At 55.5% G+C, this 23108-nt stretch overlaps 1 protein-coding gene across 1 annotated transcript; it reads right to left on the bottom strand.

Moving 5' to 3' along the window:
* Positions 1 to 264: 264 nt before the first annotated feature.
* KRT80 (keratin 80) lies at positions 265 to 14802 on the bottom strand. The gene is made up of 9 exons (XM_057406006.1): positions 14121 to 14802; positions 10741 to 10955; positions 6062 to 6122; positions 5067 to 5162; positions 2346 to 2510; positions 1732 to 1857; positions 1423 to 1643; positions 1033 to 1088; positions 265 to 937 (listed from the first exon to the last, which is right to left on the bottom strand). The coding sequence occupies exons 1-9, from the start codon at positions 14412 to 14414 to the stop codon at positions 741 to 743; spliced, it is 1431 nt and encodes a 476-aa protein (XP_057261989.1). The 5' UTR covers positions 14415 to 14802; the 3' UTR covers positions 265 to 740.
* Between the last annotated feature and the right edge of the window lie 8306 nt (positions 14803 to 23108).

The following is a 23108-nucleotide window of genomic DNA, read 5'->3' on the forward strand; positions in this document are numbered from 1 at the left end:
CTAGGACCTACCCCCACTGTGTGTGGAGTGCATTGCTGTGAGACAGGGGGAGATGCTGTTAGAGAGAGGTGTCTTATGAAACTAAAAGGTTCGAGGAGCTTTAGCTTTGGTGGCATGGGGAGGAGTGAGAGGCCACCCCAAAGGCAGTATAACCACTTAAATGCTGCGGCCAAGCATCCCTCAGTGCAACCAGCGTGTTTGTCACCACATCTGCAAATCCAGGTATCACATACCCATGGCTCAGGCTGTTCGCCTGCATCTCCCCATCAGCTGATGGGGAAAGCCCAAAGCTGCCTTCCTCTGAAAGCCACCTCCCTGAACACCTCAGACACACACAGGGCAGGGCTGGAGCAGGCAGAAGGATTTAGGGATGCTGGTAGAATGGCTGGGCTGGTGGCGACTGGGTTACAAGCTGCTGTGAGAATACTTCCCCCTCCTGCCAAGTGTCCGATAGGCACATCCCAAAGGCTGTGAGTGCAGATCCTCTGGGGTGACACACCTGGAGAGGAGGATGGCGGTGGGAGTGTCTGAATGGGGGAGTCTTTCAAATCCTGGCTTGGTTTCTGCGTGTAGGTAACAGAGATGTGAACTGGGGTGTTGGGAAGACAGTGGAGGCAGCTTGGGGTGGATTCCCATCCTCTGCCCCTCGGCTGTTGGCTTGAGTTCAGGAGAAAGTGCTTTGGCCTCGTGGGGCTCCAGGTGCCGGTGGGTGCTGTGGTCATGCGGGGGCTCTGGTTCTCCTAGGAGCACTCGTCGGTGGGCAGGGAGCTGAGCTTTGGCTGGGCACCGCTGGAGACAGCTTCTGGTGTCACTGGGTCATCACTGTGGCTTCTGGGGGGCAGCGCCTTTGGGCTGCCTCCGTTTGCCTTCATCTCCCCGTTGGTGCTGCCTGCTTTTCTTGCAAAGAGCTTGGAGTTTCTCAGGGTGCTGGCAGAGACTGCAGGGGGGTGGAGGGGGGGGAAAGGAAGAGAGGGGTCAGAAACCTTTCATCCCCCCTCAGCTTTCCCAGGCTGTGGGGATAAAACCACTTACGGTGCTTTGGTCTGGAGTGGACGCTGCTGATGACTGTGGGTATCGGTTGCTCCATGCTGTGAATGCAAGGACAGAGTGTGAGGACACATTGACAGTGCCACAGAGGTAAAGAGGATGGGAGTGTGGCCCCCGTGAGCCTTAGGTGTCACTCAGCTGCATCTGGGCAAAGCACCATGTAGAGAGGTGCTGGGACCCTCCAGTGTGTGTGTGTGGGGGTCTAAGAAAAACTTTAGGGCCAGGAATAGGGCTGAACTCTATGGGGACTGCTGGGATTTGTTCTTTTGTTGATCAAACCTTCAATACCAGCCTCAAAGCTTGGGATGGCTGCTTTCTCCCTACGTGTTTGGGTGCATCCCTTCCTCTCCTCAGGCACAAAGAAGCCCAGCTTACCTGCTCTCCTCCCCTTCCATCAGCTTCCTGTAAGTTAGGATCTCCACATCCAGTGCTAGCTTGATGTTCATCAGCTCCTGATACTCCTTCACCAGATGAGCCATGTCCTCCTTGCTCTTCTGTAGGGCTTCTTCTAGCTTGACCAGTTTGGCTTTGGCATCCTTGAGGGCCATCTCGCCATGCTCTCCCGCTTCTTTGATGTGCTCCTCTAAGTAAAGGCACTGGTTCCGTGAAGGAAAGGGTTGGGAAGTGTTAGGTGTGTTGGAGTTTGACCTGTGCACCAGTCCTGTCACCCAGCCCAGGCCATACCTGGCTCTTTTGGGACACGATGCAGGACCTCAGCTTCTGGATCTGGATGTTCAGGTCTGCGATCTCCCGGCGGCTGTCCAGGAGGTGACCCCCGTAGGTGCCTGACTGGATGCTGCCTTCGTTCAGCTGCAGGTGTTTTGGAATGGGGGGGGGGTTATCTCCTGTGCTCTACCAAAGGGGTCTGCAAGGTTCCCACTGCTCATACGGAGAAGCACCCAATGGGGTTTGGGAAAGATGTGGGGCTGTTCTCTCCTGTTCTGGCTGGAGCTGGGCCAGGTCGCACACACTGTCTCTTATTAGGGTTAATCACATTCCTGCTCTGTTTGGAGGAGGCATCACTGGAATGTCATTTGCATCTTAGGTGGGACAAGCTGCCACTGGGAGATGTCCCTGCCTTTTCCCACTGACAGCATGGGCAGCCCAGAGCAATGAAACTGCCAATTTACACACCCGAGTGAGGAGGAGTTGGTCTGGATGAGCACCGGGTCCCTCCCTCCAACCCAGCTTTGCTCTGTCCCTCCACAGCTTGCTGATCCCTGTAGTTTCGAGGCTGCTCTCCCTCCCTCTTCTCTCCTCACCTCTCCCCAGTACCCATCAGATAAGGAGCCAGATACCTTTCTCCTGGTGAGTGCTTCAGCCTCCTCCCAGCTCCGAAGAGCCAGAGCCTCATACTGGGCCCTCACTTCTTCCACAATCCTGCTCAGGTCCAGCTTGCACGCGTTGTCAATTCCCAGGACAACAGAGATGTCCTTGATTTCTGTCAGCAGCTCCTCCAGTTCCTGAATAGCAAAGAGAGAATGGGGCTGAGATGCCAGGTAGCCAACACAGTGAGCAGGAGAGAGCTGGACCCTGACTGAGCTGCTCTGTGTAGCTTGGGAAAGCATCCTCCATGTGCAGTGGGGAGGGGGGGGAGATTCCCAGGCTTTGGAAGCTGCTGTTGCTTCATCCAGGGAACCCAGACTCAGGTTTGGGACCTTTGGGTACAACCTGGTAAAGAGTCTGACAAAACTCATCGGTACTGGATGCAGGGCAGGGTAATTGAACTGATGGAATCATGGAATGCTTTGGGTTGGAAGGGACTTTAAGATCATCCAGCTCCAATCTCTGCCACGGTCAGGGACCCCTTCCACTGGAGCAGCTTGCTCCAAGTCCCTGTGTCCAACCTGGCCAGGGATGGGCATCCAAATCTTCTCCATTCAACCCATTCCAGTGTCCCAGCACCCTCACAGGGAAGAGCTTCTGCCTTATCTCCAACCTGAACTCCCCCTGTTCCAGTCTGAACCCATCACCCCTTGTCCCATCGCTCCAGCCCCTGATGCAGGTCCCTCTCCAGCATCCTCATAGCCCCCTTCAGCCACTGGAAGCTGCTCTGAGGTCCCCACGCAGCTTCTCTGCTCCAGCCCCAATGTTCTCAGCCTGGCTCCTATGGGAGCTGCTCCAACCCCTGAGCATCCCCGTGGCCTGCTCTTAAGAGGAGGATGTTGGTTTGCATCCCCCTTGTTGCTCCAGCAGCTCCATGTCCTTATGTTGAGGACACCAGAACTGCACCCAGGGCTGCAAGTGGGGGCTCAGCAGAGCAGGGGGGTGATCGTGCTGCAGTATCTGCCAGTGCTCAGGGAGTGGGCACTGTGTCTTGGGCAAGAGCTAGGGCAGTGTGAATCACTGCAGGCTGGTGCTGCTGGAAAGGTGCCTTTGCTCAGTTCTGCTCGAGTATCTTATATAATATATAATAATATAATAAATAATATATAATATTTGTATATAATATATATCTATATATACTATATGTTTGGGTGGCATGGTTTAGTGTGAGGTGTCCCTGCCCATGGCAGGGGGTTGGAACTGGATGATCTTAAGGTCCTTTCCAACCCTAACTATTCCATGGTTCTATGGCTCTGTCTGCGAGGCTGTGCCTGCCGCTTGTGTTGTTAGAGTCTGCTTTGTGTCTTGTTAGAGCAGGGGCAATGAGGACCCTGCTCTGAGCCCATCCATCACTAGCAAACCTATTCCACTGCCCAGAGCTGCTCGCGTGTGCTGGGGGAGCTCGACCCAGCACGGGGGAGGCAGGAATGTGCACGCACAAGCTGCAGCATCACTGACAGGGGTATTTGCTCTTGATAGCTGGAGCCAAACAATGCTGAATGCAGACTGCCCTCAGTGAACCTGGAAAGGACCCTTAATCCCTGCCCTCCTGGGTGGTTTGTATCCAGGCAAGACGTGACTGGCTGTTGAGCAGAGCGGGGACACAGGCACCCGGCAGCGATGTCCCTGTTATCTCTGCAGTGCTTCTGATGTGCACAGGGTTGAAAGGGAGCGGCCCGGCTCCCTGCTCAGCTCTTCCCTTTCATCTTAATGGGTTTGTTCTTCCCTTTTGTGCCGAGGGCTCTGATCTTCAACAGAGGTATTTGTATTCCTTGCTTACCTGGCCTTCCCCTGGCTGGGGAAACAAAGGGCACCCTGACACGGTGATTCATGAATAACAGGGAAATACCCCCTCACTCTTCCCAGGAGCAGGATGAGGGGAGACTTCCCCACTGGTGTTCAATCCTTGAGCCTCTTTGTTAATCCCGGAGCACGTCAGTAGTGTATGAGAAGATGCACGTTTATTGCAAGTATTGAGCATCCTCTGGCAGGGGAAGAAGAGAACCTGGTGGGTTCTTAATGGGGTTCCTACCAACACGCTGTGGGCAAGGCTGCTCAGAAGGGCTTCTCTTTTTTGCCCTTCCAGTGTGTGCCTGTACATTGATGTCAGTCCCATCAACAGGCACAGGGGAGCAAACGACCTGAAAACAAAGCTATGGAGAGGAGAGAGCAGAGGGATTTTCCTTTCAGGAAGCAGGGATGCAGGTCCTGGGGCCTCTCCGTGCCTCAGTTTCCACACGAGGAATGCGAATATTCCTCTGCCAAGCGTTTGAATTGTTTGTATTGGTAGAACTCAGACAAATTATGAGTGTTCCCAGCACTGCTGAGCCTGCTTGGCCACATTCTATAGGCTCTGAGTAAGTGGCTGTAATCGCTTCTCCCTGTTTGAGGAGATAGAGGCACGCTGCAGCCTCTGCCTTGGGCCGAAGGGCTGTATCCTTCCCCCTGGTGAAACCACACCTGGCTGCACACCCCTCCTCTGAGGGGACCTGGAGTGTGTTGGGTTGTGTCTGTTAGAGGGGAGAGGTCTTGGAGCTGTGGGGCAGGAGGGCATCCTGATCCCCTTTGAAATGGAGCTGGTTATCTAAGGGAAGGGGATTCGCTCATGAGCCCCTGCCTTAAGCATCTCATGGTTGTCTGCAGCACCACACACCCTGTGTGCTCCCCGGCCACCCTCCCAGGTGCAGCTTTACCTGCTCGTAGATGGTCTTCTTCAGTTCCATCAGCTCTTGGAGCCCATTGAGTTTAACCTCCAGCTCCGTTCTGTGCAAGGTGCTCACATCCAAATCCTACAGGATGAGGGAAGGGCATTAATGGACAGCTTGAGCTTGGAGTGAGGAGCCTTTCCCACCTCTCCCCCTGTGTGTTTGTTGTGAAACCTCTCTCCTGCTCTGCGAGGAGGCTCCTTTGTGGACCTTTCCCTCTGCAGTGTCTCTGAGTGGGTGCTTGGGGGAAGCCTCAGCAGGGCAGGGTGGAGAAGGAAGCCGGCAGGGCTGGTCCCCAGCCGCTCAGCCTTGGGTCACCACAAAGAGCCCAGGTTATTGAGAGCCCTGATGCTGCCCTGCCTGGCCTGGAGTGTGCCAGGGACAACCTGCAATTAGCCACGATGCTCATCTATGGGGAGCGTTTCCTCTGCTACTGCCGCGCCGCATTCCTGCCCCTGGGGTCCGAGCTCTCACGGGAAGGCTGCGGACAAAGCCTCCCCTTCCAGCTGATGCCACTGCAGCTACTGCTGGGGCTGGATGTTTCTGCAGGGCGCGGCCATGCAGCAGGGAACAAAAGCAAACACATCCATCACTTCCCAGCCTTTCCCAACCCGTGATGTCACCCGGAGGGAAAACAGGCCAGGGAGGGGAGGTGGTGCCTTGGCAGGTCCTGGGGTGCAGACCCCACCGTGGCCAGGGCTCAGTGCAGTGTTTGGGTATGGTCCGACCCCCAAGTGCTTCCATCCCGAGCCGTGGGGCTCTTGTGGAGCCACGATGGCCCAGGCTCACTTGTTCCTTTCCTGTTGAGGTGCTGTGTTCACTATCTGCTGCCCTCCTAACCCCACCAAACACCTGGGGTCCAAAGCCTTAGTCCAGAGCCTGCCTTAGCTGTGTCTGGACCACGTTGCTTCCCCAAGCTCTTCAGTGACTACACAGAGCCGGTGTAAAGCCTGGCTGGATGGGAAGCTCCTCCTGCCACTGACCTTTTTGAGCTCCATGAAGGTGTATTCCATGCCACTGCAGAGGCGGATTTCATCCTCGTACCTAAGGAGAGTGGGAAAAGCAGTAAGGAATTGCACAGGGTGAAAGCCCTGCGATGCTTCAGGTTGTCCCGCTGGCCCCTAAAAGCATTATCAAAGCTTTCTGTGATGTCCCACCTCCCTGTGCTCCTTGTCCTTGTGTGGGCATCTTGGACAAGAGAGAGGGGAAGGACCACGAGCACTTTAAGGCTGAGGAGCCCCAGAGTAGAGAGGAGGCAGCTTTAATTCTACTGTACTTTGAGGGCACAGCAGCCTCAGGTTACCTCACTTTTGCCACAGAGAGAGGAGACAGAGGGTGGGTTGTGGTGAGGCTGCAGCCCGGACTAAAGGCTCGCAACCTTTCACCCTAAGCTGCTGCCTCCTGTTCCTATGGGGCATCCTCAGCATTTCATTTCCCAGCTCCAGGAGTCTTCTCAAGGGTGAAAAGTGCCCTGTGGGAATTGCAGGAATACTGGGTGAGTGTCATGACTGATCCCGAACGGAGTGGGAATTGTGAAGAGCGCAGGACCTGGCAAACAGTGCCCATGGAGAGGAGGGAACAAACCGGGATGGGACAGGGCAAAGCATCCATCAGAGGAACCAGCCCGCAGGTGGTTCAAACAGGGTTGATAAGGTAGGACCAGGGGAGCAAAGAGCTAGGCCAGGGGCATTTCCTGATGGCCAGCAGCAGGGATGAGGGGAGCGTAGGGAATACCCAACCCTTGGTGGCGTTGGGATGAACGTGTGGCCAGTGCTGGTGCTGCCCAGGAAGCCACAGGGTCTCATTGGGGCCTGGTGGTGACCAGGTTGGTTCCTTTGCCATCCGGCAGCATGTACAATGGGGTTTGGTGTCTCCCATGGATATGTTTGGGGAGCGTTGGCTCTTTGGCCAAGGCCAGGGCAGGTCCCGGCTCTTCCATGAGACCTCAGGCTCCTTTTAGCCTGATGCGCACGTGGAGTTTCCAGGCTGTGAGTGAAAGCTCTCAGTGTCACCAAATGGATCTGGGGAAAGCTGAGTCCTTTGGGAACGAGGTAAAATGGCAGCTCCTAACAGGGGGATGGTGAGAAAATGGGGAATGACTATGGAATGACAGCCATGGTCTGTTCTTCGGTTCATTCCAGTTCCTCCCAAACTGCCGTATGAACCTTTAGGAGAAAGAGGAGCAGAAAGAGGAGAAGGTGTTGGGAATGCAGCACAGGGAACCTCAGCAAAGGGCAGGGGGGAAGTCCTGCTCAGGAGCTGACCTGAAACAGGAAAACCAGCTCCCTGGAGCTGTTGCATCCTTGACAGGGGGGACGTGGCAATCACAGGCTCTACACTTAGGCTCTTCTAAGGTTCCTCTTGAGCACATACCCCCTTGGTGTTAAGCCCAGCCTCTCTCTTGCCTGCTTTGCTAAGCCAGGAGCACGGCCAACAAGATTTACCTGTCTGGTTTCCCTGCTCCAAGCCGGAATGTGAGCAGCTCCGTACCCAGCTTAATTACAGCCTGCCACTCGCCCTTCATCCTCACACTGCACCTCAGCCCAATCCCGGTGCGTCCCAGCCTGCCGGAGCAGCCTCCCGCATTGCTGGGCACTGACATCATCCTGTGCGTCGGACAAACACAGCTCCTGCCTGAAAGGGAGCAAGCCCAGCCAGCCAAACACGCTCCCCGCACGGCTCCGGCTCCGGAGGGACCCGGCGGCCGGGCCCTGACTCACATGGGGATGGAGCATAAGGATTAAATCCATCCCATCTCCATTGGTGCACCTGAGACGGGCGTCTGGGCGCCTTGGGGGCCATCCGTAGGGCAGGGAAGCAAAAGCAGAGGGGAAGCAGCTCTCAAGCAGGCTGTGTTCCTCTCTGCGTGTGCCTTCAAGACGACTTCAGGGTGAAGCTTCAGCGGTGGGATGTGGATCTGAGCCTCATGGTGCGAAATGAAGGCAGTTTTCCCCTTGTGGAATGAGGAAATGGGGCAGGAAGTAGCTGGAAACCACCTTTAAGTTGAGGGGTTCTGTCTGGTCTTCATGTCCAAGGTCTGACCAGCACAACCCCTGGGTCTGAGACATGGACCCTTCAATGTCTGTGTGCCCCAGTGTCTCCCCAGTGCCACACCAGAGGCACCAGTTCCCTGCTTCTCATTCAGGTGGGTCTTTGCGTGTGCGAATCACACGCGTTGAGCTCCCACACGTGTGCAGGTGTGCATCTCTGGGCAGTCATGCGTATGCAGGTCCATTCAGGATCTGAGTTTTAGCTTGACTCCCTAAAGAAGCAGGGGTATTGACCATGTGCAGCCTCCAACCCACTTTCCTCTCCCCTCTCCTTCCTCTCTGCGTTTGGAATTGCTCCCAGTGGCAACCTGGTTTGGAAGGAGCTGCACGCATCCCAGCTCGCTCCATCTCCTGGGTGGGCTTTGGAAAGCAGCCCCTGGGGAGAGAAGATGAACGAGGGCCTGCAGAGGGGCACCGAGAGGCCCATTTCACATCTGGAGGCATCTGCTGGGCAGGAGCCTGCTGGGGTGGTCATGGAGCGTTCCTTCGGGAGCTCCGCAGCTTGGGTGAGAACATCCCCAGTTTCCTTTCCCACTGGAGTCACGGAGTTTTTCCTCCCCATCGACAACTTTCCCTTGGGAAAAGAAACCCTCGGAGGAGCTGGGAGCCTCCAAAATTTGCATGGTTTAAGCAGACCATTTGCTCCAGAAAAACAACTGGGCTGAGGCTTCGGGAGCAGGACTCAACAGAGCCGGGCTGGGCTGGGACGGGGCTGGACGCCTGCCTGGAGGAGCTCAGCACCAGCAGCGCTCTCCTCTGAATCACTGCCTGCTGGGAGCAGGTATCACAGTCACAGGGACCCGCTGAGTTAGGTGCCCCAGCACCCAGGGACAAGGTGGGATTTACCCCTTTACCTTAGGTCCCCCCCGGCAGCTCCTGCATGGGAGGAAGCAAAAGGGAAGGCTCCACAAATGAAGGGCTTTGAGGAGCAGGGTCATTCCCGAGCACTCTTTTCCCATGTCCCACAAAGCAGGAATGCTTCTCCAGACCTATAGCTGGGCTGGTCGTAAGCCATTGTGGATTCTCTGCTGTCTAATATGGCACATGCTGCGTCCTTATCTGCTGGGTTCTGTTCCTTGAGTCAGCCTCTTTTATTAACTTCGAGGGATGGAGCATCCCTATCGTGTCTTATCCCATTGTCCAACCGAGTGGTAACTGCAAGGAATTCAAAGGGAAGGGGCAGACCCACCGCCTCTTTGTGTAAGCACCTTTATCCTTAAAGGACAGTGACTGATCCGTCATTTCTCCACCAGCCCAACCATTTTCCTGTCTGGCTTTTCCAGGGAATAAACCAAGTGCAGGGCCACAGAGCAGTTACTTCCTTAGGGAAGTGCAAGGAAGACCAAGTCTAAGCCTTTTTAGGGCAGGGAGTAAATGGCACAATCCCTGTCGTGGCTTGGGTCCAAGCTCAGGGTTGGGACCAGTCAGCAAAGCAAACAACAGCGAGCCCAAGTCTTGCAGCAAAACCAACATCCAAACAAAGAGCAGCCAGCCAGCCAGCCACCATGAGGGATTTAGGTATTTCTTGGCACCTGGGTGTGAGCGCATCACTTCTTGAAGGATGCTGAACATAATGATTTCAGCATAAGGTTAAAGGAACAGTTCCAATTGCTGCTCCACCAGCAGCTGGATCTGTGAACTCGAGACATTTAACTGCTTTGTCTCCGTCAATCCATCTGTAAAGTGGACGTATTGGTCCTTCCCCTCACTTGCAGCACATTGAGTTTAATCAAAGTCTGCAAAGGGCTTTAAATCCTTGGCCTAAACTCTCAGGGGAGGGCACCGTGAGTATTTCTGCATCACTTTGTACAGCAGGAAGGGGGTTGGATTATTCCTACAGTGATGCCTGTCCCTGCCTCACTGTCCAAACCATCCTGCTTTCACATTGCCCATCCATGGCTCTGCCCCACCTGAACGTGGAAGACTTCAGAGCTCCTGTGTAGGCAGATGGGTGGAACTGGAGGGGAAAGTCTCTCATTGTGGATTCATCTGTGGTATGCAAATGGCAGTGATAATAAGAAAAGCATTGTGCTGGTGAATGAGGCAGGGCACATCTCAAGTGCTCTTATCTGAGCATCTCCAGGCTCTTGGCAGAGCGGTGATAAGCACATGGCAGCTGATGCTCCACTCAACCTCCGGCTGCCTCAATGTGTCAAGAGGTTTTCTGGGCTGAAGTCTGACTGTTTGGTCAAAGGAGGGTTTTGCTGTCAGCGTGATGGGGCGAAGGGGGAAGGACGGGATGTTTGTGAGCACTAAATAGCATAGATCCATAAAACCATTTGGGGGAAAAGTCCTGCTTTGTGCTAACAGTAGGGAAAGAACCATTTCTGTGTTTCAGAGGCTGTCATTCCTGATAACACTGCTCCTGGCCTAAGGCATTCCTCATGCCTTGCACTCGTTAGTACTGTGCTTTTTAGGGGCTTTCCTTCATCTCTGGTTAACTGGGAAGGGGGTGGGATGCTGGCTTGGATGCACACTGCTGTGCACACCAAGCTAGGGATCGCTTGCTGGGAATGAGAGGCTGGGTTAAGTTAATCCCACACTCTGTGCCCACCAAAACCTTTAAAGCACATTCCCCCCCCCCCCGTAATACCCAGCTGGGAGACACCTACTTGCTCCGGAAGTTATCCATGGTGCTCAGGACCTTTGTCAGCTCTGACTCCAGGTTTTCCTGCTCATAGGTGAGCGCCTTCATCTCGTGATTCATCTTGCTCATGTACTGATCGTAGATGGCCTTGATGTCTGACTCCGAGTGGGAATTGTCTTGATCCTTCAGGAAGTTCCACCTTGTCGTCAGGACCTTGTTCTGTTGCTCCAAGCACTGGACCTACAGGAGAGGGTTCGGAGATATTAGTAACACCAACAGCCAAAATCAAAGCTCCTGGCTGGGCAGGAGATATCGATCTGGAGACTTTCAGAGTAGTGAATCAGCAGGGAATATGGGTGAGAATGAGAAAATGAGGTCTGAGGATGAGGTTCTGGGGACTTTAAGGGGTTTTACACAACACCTCCTCCTGGATTTCTTGACAGAACATGTTTGCATCAACATGAACGAGCACCTTCTATTAAATCACTGAAAAATAAGACCTGTTCAGTGACAGTCCGCTTTGCCTTGAACATGCTGAAGCAAAGGCTGAAAATCCACTCCAGGTCATGCACTGATGTCCAGGGCGAATGAAAGTCACATTTCCTACCTCGGAGTTGCCCAAGCCAAGAGAACTCCTCTCCAATGTGCCGGATTACACCGCGGTGAAGCTTGAGCCATGAATCAGAGCCCAGGTTTGTATTGCAAAGCACCAGAGACAAGGCCTATGGGAACTGCAGAGAATAAGCAACCTAATTACAGACTCCACGTGAGGTCTGCGTGTGCCTGTCTGAGAGAGGATCCACCGGGTCCTCATCCAGCCACCGTCTGATGAAGCTGGCACTCTTGCTCGCAACGCTCACCACCTGAGCAGGGATGCTCAGGGTTTAACAGTTTTCATCTTCAAAGCTCCTGACTAACTTCAATTCATTATCTAATTGCTACCTCTCTCTCGTAATGCTCTCAACAGAGCTGAGCTCCTTCACTCACGTTCTGGCTGCTCACTGGGCCTTGCCTCCAACAGCTTCCTCCCCTGTCACGGAGGTGATTCAATGGGGATGCTGTGTCTGTGTGGTGAGCAATGGGGTGCAGATGCTATCAGGCCTGGACCTTCTCCTTTCCCTTTAACCCGTGGCACAAAGTGCACTGAAGAGGCAGCGTTCCCAGCTGCTGACACTGCACAGATGCACAGGGTGGGAGGCAGCATCTTTCCCAAACTCATACAATGGTTGGGGCTCAAAGGACCTTAGGATCTTCTGGTTGAACAGAGAGGGAAGCAGGAGCAGAGAGCAGCCAAGCAGAGCACGAGCTCTCTGATGCTCAGTCAGTTTGCAGCTGAAAGGGATGCGAGTGTTGGGATCTTCCAGGTCTTGCTGTTAGAGATCTAGTCCTTTCTTCCTGATATCCTGAGGCATCCCACCAGCAGTCCAGTCTGCTGGCTGCCTGCTTTGTCCTGGCACGCTCTGTGTGCATGCCCGAGGCTGGGAGCCAGGGAAGGATGCTGCAGGGAAGCCAGGAAGGGGCATCACAAGTGGCACAAGTAAGCGGTCTCCAGGGCTACCAGGAGCCAATTGGGCCATTTCTTCTCTCCATCTGCAGCATCTTGTGGGGCTGGGGTCAACCTGGAGGGTTGGCTGTAGGGAACAGCTTCCCTGTTGGGCTGGTAAGTGAATGCCTTGGCTGTTGTTCCAAGTCCATCTTTGACCCTCAAATGAAGTCTGAGGTCCTGACCTTGCTCCTAATTCCTTGGCTGCTCTTTTTCTCCCTCCCCAGACTCTTCAGTCTCTTTCTTGTCGCCACACCTTGCCCATCCACAGGGCTGTTACATCTTGGCTTCTTATACAGCATCCCTCTTATCCTTGCAGAGTCTTCTGACAGGAGCTTTGCAGCAGCAGAATCACCCAGACCTCACCTCATTGCCTGGAAAGGGATGCCTGAGTATAGAAATAGTGACCAGAGCTTGTTCCTCAGAGCCTCTGTGCTGCTCAGGGCTTCAAACAGGGGCTCCGTGACTTGGCTTTTCCTTGTCTTCTACCTGCACGTATCCAGATGGGAAATAAACACCAGGAGGTCTGGAGCATCCTGCTGGAAAACCATCAGCAGCAAACTCCCAAAGTCAGTGTGAGGTCAGTGAGCTGAGGACCATCTAATTCCAAAGACACATTGTCTTCGAGGAGGAAGTGCCATTCCTTTCCTCTGGAATGAGGGCCTGAGGCAGAAGGCTGGAGTTTACCTCTTGATGTACCCCTTGAAGCTACAGCCTTCCAAGCTGCCAGCAGGAGCTGCCAGCCCTAAAATCAAAGCCACCCAGCTGAGGTGGAGTGTTAGCATCTTCTGTCCATCATGCTCTGTGATGCACGCTTACTGCAGGCCATCAGACCGGGTTTATCAGGGAAGCTGGAGGCTCTCTCCCTCCTTCCATCCCTATTTGCACGGGACAGGCTCGTGCCTGTGATCTGCCTCATGTACAGGTTGTGCCATGCCCCTACCCCTGTCCTTTCTGCTGAGGGCTGGTTTCTGAGCAGGGTTAACATCCACACGAGCCCTGCTCTGGAGAGCCAAAGGACCAGCCCTGCAGCACGTACAACACAACCAGGGGGCTGCCGTGCCCCTCCATACAGAGGCAGCCCCCTGGTACCCGCTCTGCGCACACGGAGCCATGGCTGGCTCACTGTGGGGAGATGCTGGTGGAGATGCTCCCCCCGGCCCAGTGTGAATTCAGGTCCTCCCCGAGGTAAACCCAAGCCATATAAAAGGGAAGGCAAGGCATGGCAGCTTGGCACCGAGGGCCCGCGTTGTGGGGCGCAGTGAAGCAATCCTGCCGGGAGATTACCATCTGTTTACAGAGCACCAGGGCTCTGCACGAACCTGCCTCGGCTCGATGAGCTGTTCTCCTCGGAGAAACCCTTCTGCCTCCTCATGCATCTGCAGAGATGAAAGTGGCACTTTCCTGGCTGAGGAGCCACAGAGCAGGGAGCTGGTGGGGGGGGTTCTCCCTTGTGCAGCTGCCTTGCTTTGGGGGTGAGGTTCCACCCTCTTGAGCCCTTCATCAGCATCACTGCCCGTGGCTGTTTGGCCACTCTGGGAGCCAAGGCCTGCTCCGTGGCCCTGGGGCTGGTGCTTAGGCAGGGTTGGGACCCTGAGGGCAGAGCTCTCCAGGGACCCTCAGGGTGATGGGTGCAGCAAAGGGGATGCTGCTGGCGCCCCTTCACCAGGAGATGATGCTGGCCCTTGGTAAAGCAGATAGCACTGAAGGAATAGCTAATTAGTCAATTAGGGTGATATTCAGAGCCTGGCAATACTTAGCTGAAGGCCTGGCTAAGTCTCATGAGAGACTGGTTAGTGTCTGCTTCCCCCCCACCACCCTGGTCCCTGGGTTGCGCCGTGGTCCCCAGTAGCTCACCTTACCTTCTCAATGAGGGTCACAAACTGGTTGTTGAGCGACTTGATGTCCTCTTTCTCCTGCTGCCGCATGGCTTGGAAGTCCGTGTCGATGTCGAGGTGCACGGGGGCCAGAAGTCTCCCATCGATGGAGAAGGAGGAGTAAGAGGAGCATCTGTATCCACCGTCCCTGTAGCCATTGCTGGCCAAGCCATTGGGGCTGCAGCGGCCCAGGCGATCCGGGGATGTGCCTCCTGCTTTCCCTGACAGCTCCCAGGAGGAGAGGGAGCCGCTGCTGAAGGCTGTGCAGGGGTTGGTCATGGCTCAGCTCGAGGGAAGGGGAAGGGAGGGATGAAGAGGAGATGAAGCTTTGCTGCTGCCGCCGCACAGGGAAGCAGAGCAGTGGCACGCCGAGGAGTTTGGCCGGCGTAATTCCCGTCTCCTCGGCTCGTGGGTTGGCTAATGAATTCCAGGCACCTGTTCTCCTATGTTCATTAAGCGGAGGAGGGTGTAACCGTTGATGTAATCCAGATCAACCTGTTGGCTTCTTTTTCCTCCCTTCCCCTCCTCTGTCTGTACCCTCCTTCCTTCGGGAGCTTGTTTGTGTGGTGAGGGCACAGGCAGCACCGACAAATCACTCGCCCGTAATTCGCTGGGCCCCGAGCGCCGGCTTCCCGCAGCCTTACATGGTGAGGAGAGCACCCCAAGGTGCCGCGGGCGTGCGGGCAGGACGGCTCCGAGCGCGGCTGCTCGCTGCTGCTTGGCACCTGGAGCCTGAGCTCAGCCCCTGGCTGCTGTCCAGCCTCCATGTGCAGTGAGGAGCCGCGATTTCGGGGCTTGTTACCGGTGCTTTTGGCAGGGATGCGTTTGAAATCACAGCGTCTGCGCTGGCTGAGGCTGGGAGCGGTGGTCGTGGTCTGCCTCTGAGCACACGGGCGCATCGCGGGCGGGTTTGATGCTCTGGGTGGTTTAGGGATGGTGGATCTGCTTTTGAGACCCCCGGGTGTGGGGAGCAGGAGTCCTGAGGCTCCTCAGTCGTTTGGTCTGGCAACAGCAGAGACCTTCAGAGCCTCCAGACACCAAGCTGGAGTTCAGAAGTGTCCGAGTCCATCTTTGACTGTTCCATTCCCACTCCTCGAGAGCCCTTTAAAAGCTGGCATTGGAGACACCAAACCCCACTATCTTCTAATGAAAACACAGGGAACACACCCTTAAATACCTGCTTGGACCTCGCTGGAAATCAGTGCTGGACATGGCTCTTGAAGGCATTTTCCTGCTCGGTCTCATGTGAAAAGTCAGGACAGAAGAACTCCCACTTCTGCCTCCTTTGAGCATCGTGGTGTTCTCAGGGAAGGAGATGGTTGTCCCTGGCTGGAATCTGGAATTCCAGCTGCATGGGAAAGCTGCTGCTTGATGGTGTGGTTCTGCCCCAGACCAACTGGGAATTTCCCTGCCAAGTGCAGTGGCACAGACCTGCTTCAACAAGAAACGTGTCAGATGGGGCAGTAGGTTTTGTCTTCAGAGGGCCTGCAGAAGGAAGATGACCCCTTCCAGCGGGGTTAACCTCTTCAAGCCTAGTGTGCTTCAATGGCATGTCCATCTTCCCCAAACACCTTTCCAGGGAAGCCCTCTCCTGATGACCCATTTGAATACCACATCTGTCCCTCAATGTCCGTGTCAGGAGTTTCCAGGTTGTTTCCAGGATGAACCCAAACCCTATGGCTGGGATCTGGTGAAAGCCAGGGCTCCTGCAGGAGGAGGTGAGAGCATCCGTGTCCCCGTGGGCTGCTCGCCTGTGGCTTTGCGGCTGCAGGCACATCAGTGTTCCTGATTAGCATCAGGTCATGGGGTCACCTGGCAGGTTCTGTGCTTCAGCTGGGGCTGAGGGCACTGGGGATGGCTCCCCGGGAAGGATCCCTCTGAGGGAAGGAGATGGAGGTGGAATTGCACTGGTTCCGTTTCCCGGTGGCTGGAGCAGAGCCCCGCGCCGAGTGGGGTGGGATGGTGCAGGATAAGATGTTGGAAGATGCCAGGAAGCTCTGCCGCAGGGAAAGCACTGCTGGTCACTGCATCTGCAGCCACATCTGCCCCAGCATCACTCCTGCTCCTTTCTCTTGTAGGTATCCATTCTTCCTCTTCTCCTTTCCCTCCCCACCCCTTGAAATGGATGTCTAACACAGGATCCAGCCCAGTTTGGCTGAAATGGCATCTCCCGGTGCAAAATGGCACAAAACCTCTCCAGATGTAATTGTAACACTTCTCTTGATGCCTTTTGAGTCCCGGTTCCTGCCCAGCATTGTGTACTACACCTCACATCCTGTCTATTATCCTGTCTGGTGTCCTCAACATAAGAAGGATGTGGAGCTGTTGGGTGCAGGTCCAGAGGAGACCATGATCAGGGCCTGAGAACATTGGGGCTTTTTAGGCTGGAGCAGAGAAGCTACATGGAGACCTCAGAGCAGCTTCCAGTGGCTGAAGGGGGCTACAAGGATGCTGGAGAGCGACCTGCATCAGGGGCTGGAGCGATGGGACAAGGGGTGATGGGTTCAGACTGGAACAGGGGGAGTTCAGGTTGGAGATAAGGGAGAAGCTCTTCCCTGTGAGGGTGCTGAGGCACTGGCACAGGGTGCCCAGAGAAGCTGTGGTTGCCCCATCCCTGGCAGTGTTCAAGGCCAGGTTGGACACAGGGGCTTGGAGCACCCTGCTCTAGTGGAAGGGGTCCTTGCCCGTGGCAGGGGGTTGGAGCTGGAAAAGCTTTAAGGTCCCTTCCAACACAAACCACTCCATGATTCTATGATCAGATGCTGGAGGTTCTGCCCTAGAAAGACACAGAAGGATGATGGTTTAGGGTTAAAGCTGCCTTTAATGCTTGGGAATGGAGGGTGAAAAGCCATTTCTCAGTGGGAGCACTGGTACCGCTCTACTCGGAGATGAGCAAGGCTTTTCAAAGTCCTGCTCCTTCCAGCAGGATGGGTATCATTTGCAATACCTCTAAGGAAGGTGTTTGAAGTGGTCATCTCTGCTGGCACAGGTGAGGATGTGTGGGAAGAGCTTGCAGAGAGCATTAACCTGCTTCAACCTTTCTAAATGCCAAGGCTGAAGCTCCTCTTGTCCCACAGAGGGAGAGATGTGATCCAGGGGGATTCCACGGGCACCCTAATTCCAGTCTAGCCAGGGCATTACTTCATGGCTATGGCCAACAGCTTGATGCTGACATGATACAGCTGCAGAAACCCATCAGCCCATGCTGTCTTCTCAAGGATGGGGAAGGGAAGGCTGCTGGACACGGTGGCAGCCAAAGCCTTGCTGCATGTTTCTCTCCCTTGCTGTCTTCCCTGCCCTATGGGAGAGGCCGTGCTGAGTCAGGACGTTTCTTCCCTTCCTGCTGATGTTCTCGATGCTCCTCCTCGACCAGGTATTTGGTTCAGTGTGGAATGGGCTGCTCTCCAAAATCAGGCTTTGCCATTCGGCGCCGGCCTTCTTGGCCACGCAGCAAAAACAAGCTCAGGAAGGACGGGGACAAGAGGAGGGTGGCAACAAGGTGGAGAAGGCTCTGGAGGGTGTGAGGGAGGCTCCAGTCACCTCCAGCTGCGCTGCTGTGTCCTCCTGCTCCCCCAGAGTTGCTGCCTGTGTCCTTGCAGCCTGGTCCAGCTTCTCTGCTGATCCATTTGGGTGAAGTCCTCCCCATCCAAAGACGCTGAATGGTCCCAGCATCTCCCATTCTGGACATGTCTGGACCAAAGCAATGCGTGGCGTTGAGTTTGCAGTGTGGTTGCTTTGTAGGTTGAGGTTTGGGGATGGGCACAGAGGGACTTAAACCATCACAGGGTGCATTTTGGGAGACAAACCTAGGGAGTGTTGTAACCCTTCCCTTGGTACATGGAGATTTATTCCTGCCATCGGGAAAATCACCTTTTAGGGCTATTGCCTCAGCGTGTGTGTGCAGAGTAATAGATTTATCAAGCTCCCATAAGTAATTGCTGTTTATTCAGTCTGGGCAATGCATGAAGCATAAACAAGGAATCAGCATTTGCCCCAAGGAATCGGAATGATTCAGGTTAAGCAAGAGCCAGGCTGCGGGATGCAGAGAGCTGTGGGGCAGTGGCTCAGCAGGATTTGATCCTCAGCAGGCACGCGAGGAGCGGCTGGAGAGGCAGCTCTGTGTTGGGCCAAGTGACACATTGCAGGGGAATGGCTGATGCTGTGGCCACAGGTAGGACAAGGCAGGGGAGCTGCAATTCCTGGCTCCAGAGCCGGGTTCAGTCCTGCGAGTTCAATTCAGGCTTAAAACAGAGTAAGGAGAGGCTCTACTTTGTTAAATGCTTTGGGTTTCTTTTTGGCTGCTGGCCCTCATCCTGCAGCACAAGAGGCATTGACCTGCTCATGGCACAGGCTGGAGATGGGCTGGTTCTATGGGGTCCCAGAGCTGGGTTTGTGGTGAGGGGCTCTGGTTGCAGAAACGTTTCAGTTCAGCTCTTTCTCAGCCCATCTCTGCAGTGCCTGGAGGAGAAGGGAAGGTGCTGGGCTGGGCTGGAGGCAAGCCCAGGCCAGTGCTGTGGTAGGACAGCCAGGGACATGCCAGTGACCACAGGTCTGCTTGGTAATTATGACACTCATGTGGCTTCCCACTGCTCTCCCTGTGTGACCCTCCCCAGCCCTGGGGACAGCGGATGGGCACGGAGGGGAGCGCTGTAGCTGGGATCAGGGCATGGTGACAGGGGCATCCCAGAGTGGGTCTGCGTGGACCCTGGTTTGGGGGATGGATGGGGAGAGCTCTGCAGCCTTCCCCAGCTCCACTCCACCCCAGCTCTTTCCTTCTCTCACTTACTCCTCCTTCCCATGCCCACCAAATCTCTGTTTTCACTTCCTCCTTTCAATCCTGTATTGGATTGAAGCCTGCTCATCCCCATTCCCATCCCCATACTCATCCCCATCCCCACCCCAACCTCATCCTCATCCCCATCCCCATCCCCACCCCATCCCCATTCTCATCCCCACCCCATCCCCATTCTCATCCCCACCCCATCCCCATTCTCATCCCCATCCCCACCCCATCCTCATTCTCATCCTCATCCCCATCCTCATCCTCATCCCCATCAGCATCCTCATCCTCATCCCCATCGTTATCCCTATCCCCACCCCATCCTCATCCCCATCCCCACCCCATCCTCATCCCCATCCCCACCCCATCCTCATCCCCATCCCCACCCCATCCTCATCCCCATCCCCACCCCATCCTCATCCCCATCCCCATCCCCACTCCATCCCCATCCCCATCCTCATCCCCACCCCATCCTCATCCCCATCCCAATCCCCACTGCTTCATCACCATCCCCATCCCCATCCTCATCCCCATCCCTGTCCACATCCCCATCCCCATCCCTCATCCCCATCCCTGTCCACATCCCCATCCCCATCCCTGTCCTCATCCCCATCCCCATCCCCATCCCCATCCTCCTGCCAGCCGCATTCCCTCCTTCCTCCTTTTGGATTCCTGGGTGCCACAGCGGGTAGCTAAACCCTTCTGCTTAAATCACTTCCCAAAGCAGACGTCACTCGCAAAGAATTTACAGGAGGGTTTGGGAGGCAGGACGGGACGTGCCCACGTCGGCTTCGTGCTCAGGGAGGTTCCAGCCCATCCTCTGCGCTCCTGCTCTCGTTGTTTCCAGGAAATTCAGGTATTAGGAGAAAAGCCCTGCTAGGACTGATGGAGTGGTGGTGACAGCATCTGTCCCTGCTGCAGGCTCCTTCCCTAGGCACTGTACCAAGAGCCTGGGTGATACCGGCCAGCCCTGCCGAGGGCTGGGCAAGCAGCTCTGGGTGTGAGATCCTCCCATGTCCCTGGCCAGGCTGGCTCCATGGCTGTGCCAATGGGATGAGGTTCAAGAAGGCAAAGTCCTGCACTGGGGCCACAACAACCCCCTGCAAGGCTCCAGGCTTGGGGAAGAGCGGCTGGAAACTGCCCATGGGAAAGGAGCTGGATGAATGGAGCTGAGCAGGAGCAGCTTGTGCCCAGGCAGCCAGGAAGCCCCCAGCATCCTGGCCTGGCTCAGCACCAGTGAGGCAGCAGCAGGGCCAGGGCAGGGATTGTGCCTCTGCATTGGCTCCCTCCAAGTGCCTGACAGGAGGATGGAGCCAGGAGGGGCTGGGCTCTGCTCCCAAGGACCAAGGGATGGGACAAGAGGAAACAGCCTCAAGCTGCACCAGGGCAGGTTTAGATGGAGCTGAGGAACAATTCCTTCCCCAAAGGAACCTGTCCTGTTACTTTGGCAAATGGCTTCTCCTTTCTCAATGTCCCAGCTCATAAAAACAGCGTAACTGAGCCATGCAACGTGAGGAGTTACTGTGTGTGTGTTTCTCAATCCACACCTGAGCAAATGACTTCATTCCTTTCCGACAGCACCCAGTATCCACCACTGATTCCAATCTGGCTCTGTCACTTTTAATTAGGCAGTTTGTTACTGCATTGTCTGTCATTCTCACATGCTCTGCAGCACTTATAATGATGTATTGTGTGTCAATGGGTACCAAGAGCCTTCAGCTCTTAATGAGCTGCGTGGATATTTATGAGGGCACCTACCTGTTTTGCAACACGGGGTTCTGAGGCTAAAATCCACTGGGATCTTTGAGACCTAAGACATCAAAGTCATAGAAGGTGGACGTTTGCATTGGGATCATTTGGCCCCAAGGTGGGCACTGGAGGTTGATCAGAGCGATGCCACTGCAGTGGCTTCTCTCCTCAAATGAGCGTATGGGATGAGCCAGACATTGCAGGGATGGCACCGGAGGTGGGGTCTCTTTGGGTGTTTCTTTTCCCCAGCGAGAACAGGGATTTGGGCTCCTGCTGCATTTGGCATCGGGTGGGAGCCATGAGCTGGGAGCAGGGCATGGAGAGGGTGGGAATGGGAGCTGGGGATGGTGCCACTGCTGGGTGCAGCTGCTGTGTGACTGAGGGGTAATTTGCATTGGAAAGCACATTAAGATCACCCAATCCCAACCCCCTGCCATGGGCACGACTGAATGGGAGCTCAGTCTCCCACTTGCCTTGTGCCACCTGCACTTGTAGAATGAATGCATAGCAGGCTCTCAGCCATGCCTATGCCTCCTTCAGCCTTCCCGGGGTGGTTTGTCACACTCCATGCTTCCTACATGATGCAACCCAACCCCTGCACACGGGTGGAGAGCAGCAGGGCTCTGCTCAGAGGGGCGATTGCAGTGGGTGGGTTTGGTGCTGGGGTTATCCCGGGGCTGGGGAACTGCTCTCAGCACCGCAGCATCCAGAGCCGCATCCGTCCCGACGTGGCTGCGAGGGGATGGCTGGTACCAAACGCTGTGCCCTGTAGCATAGCTCAGCAGGTCTGGAGCGAGCAGGAGGTGCAGGCATGGGGCCAAGCCAGCACCTTAATGACAGGGAAGGAATTGCCCACTTGCTTTGCTCCAGCTTGGCTTTAAGGGGACAGTGTGATGCAGCGCTGCTGCTGCGTGTGCCCATGCGATGGCCCCACACAACCCCGTGTGTGTGAGTGTGTGCCAGGGCCATGCGAGCGCTGAGCCCAGGAGCGAGGCTTAATCCCTCTTAAATCTGGGACCAGAACTGATTCATCCTGGATTTTAGCTCCTGGGGTGAAATCCTGCACCACTGATTCATGCCGGGTGCGCGCGGGGAACCGGGAGCTCAGTCCTGGCTTCAAGGGCCCTTCTGCCCCTTTGCGCATCCAATAAAGCTCTTCCCCTGCCCTGAGGAGCTCTGCAGCCTGCAGTGTGCAGGAAGGAAGCAGCATCCTCAGCATCACACAGAGCTGGTCTCACTCCTGGCACTGTTCTCCTCTTCCTTTCCCTGTTCTCTTCTCCTTTCCCTGCCAAGTCTCTCTCATCCTGCACTGTCCTCATTGAACCATAGAATCCCAGACTGGTTTGTGCTGGAAAGCTCCTCCAGCTTCACCCCCTGCCACTGGCAGGGACCCCTTCCACTGGAGCAGGGTGCTCCAAGCCCCTGTGTCCAACCTGGCCTTGCACACTGCCAGGGATGGGGCAGCCACAGCTTCTCTGGGCACCCTGTGCCAGCGCCTCAGCACCCTCACAGGGAAGAGCTTCTGCCTTATCTCCAACCTGAACTCCCCCTGTTCCAGTCTGAACCCATCACCCCTTGTCCCATCGCTCCAGCCCCTGATGCAGGTCCCTCTCCAGCATCCTCATAGCCCCCTTCAGACACTGGAAGCTGCTCTGAGGTCCCCACGCAGCTTCTCTGCTCCAGCCCCAATGTTCTCAGCCTGGCTCCTATGGGAGCTGCTCCAGCCCCTGAGCATCATCATGGCCTCCTCTGGCCTTGCTCCAACAGCTCCATGTCCTGTTGCTGGAGGTGGCTTTGGGAGGCTGTTGGGTGTGGATGGGTGCTGGGGCTGGAGGAGGATTCTCTAAGCAGCGGCATGGGTGGGGGTAGCCCCAGGTCCATGCGATGCTGGACCTGATCTTCCCTCTCCTCCCACAGGCCCCGTCCATGTCACAGGGGATGTGGGAAGGTGCCAGATAATGCTGCTGCTGCTGCTGATTATTATTGTCATCGCTGAATGTATTGATTGTGCTGGTGCCTGAGAGCCCCACCACACCCTCTGCTGCCATCAGCACCCAGGGCTGGGCTCCCTGACAGGTCCAAGGCTGCAATCCTGCCCTTTGCTCGTGCTGTAAAACCTGATACCAAGTCCCAAGCTGGGAGAAGACCAAAGGAAAGGGGGCTCGTGCCTTCCTTTTGCCTCCTATTTGGAAGCTTCCAGCTCTGTGCTGTTTGGGTTAAAACTGGGTGCTGGAGGTGAGATAGGAATGCTGAGATAAGGCTGGTGTGAGAGCAGGCGGGTAGGAAGGACTGAAGCGCTGAGCTTGGCAGCCTCATTCTCTTGTGCCTGTGTTTCCTGTGTTTGCAATGGTAGGAATACCCCTTGTCTCCCTGCGAGCTGGATCCCACCCTCTACAAGCAGAGAGCCTGCTGTTACAGCCCCAATCACATCCCTGGGGCAAATT

The sequence above is a fragment of the Pezoporus wallicus genome, unplaced genomic scaffold (assembly GCF_028554395.1).
Source record: "Pezoporus wallicus isolate ANWC-B61680 ecotype Strahan unplaced genomic scaffold, APGP_CSIRO_Pwel_v1 contig_9772, whole genome shotgun sequence".
NCBI lineage: Eukaryota > Metazoa > Chordata > Aves > Psittaciformes > Psittacidae > Pezoporus > Pezoporus wallicus.

Coding starts and splice junctions, on each gene's coding strand:
- KRT80 (XM_057406006.1), bottom strand. CDS start 14,414: ATGACCAACCCCTGCACAGCCTTCAGCAGCGGCTCCCTCTCCTCCTGG. Junction 6,123..10,740: donor ATGGATAACTTCCGGAGCAA/GTAGGTGTCTCC, acceptor CACTCTCCTTAG/GTACGAGGATGAAATCCGCC. Junction 1,858..2,345: donor AAGCACTCACCAGGAGAAAG/GTATCTGGCTCC, acceptor AAACACCTGCAG/CTGAACGAAGGCAGCATCCA.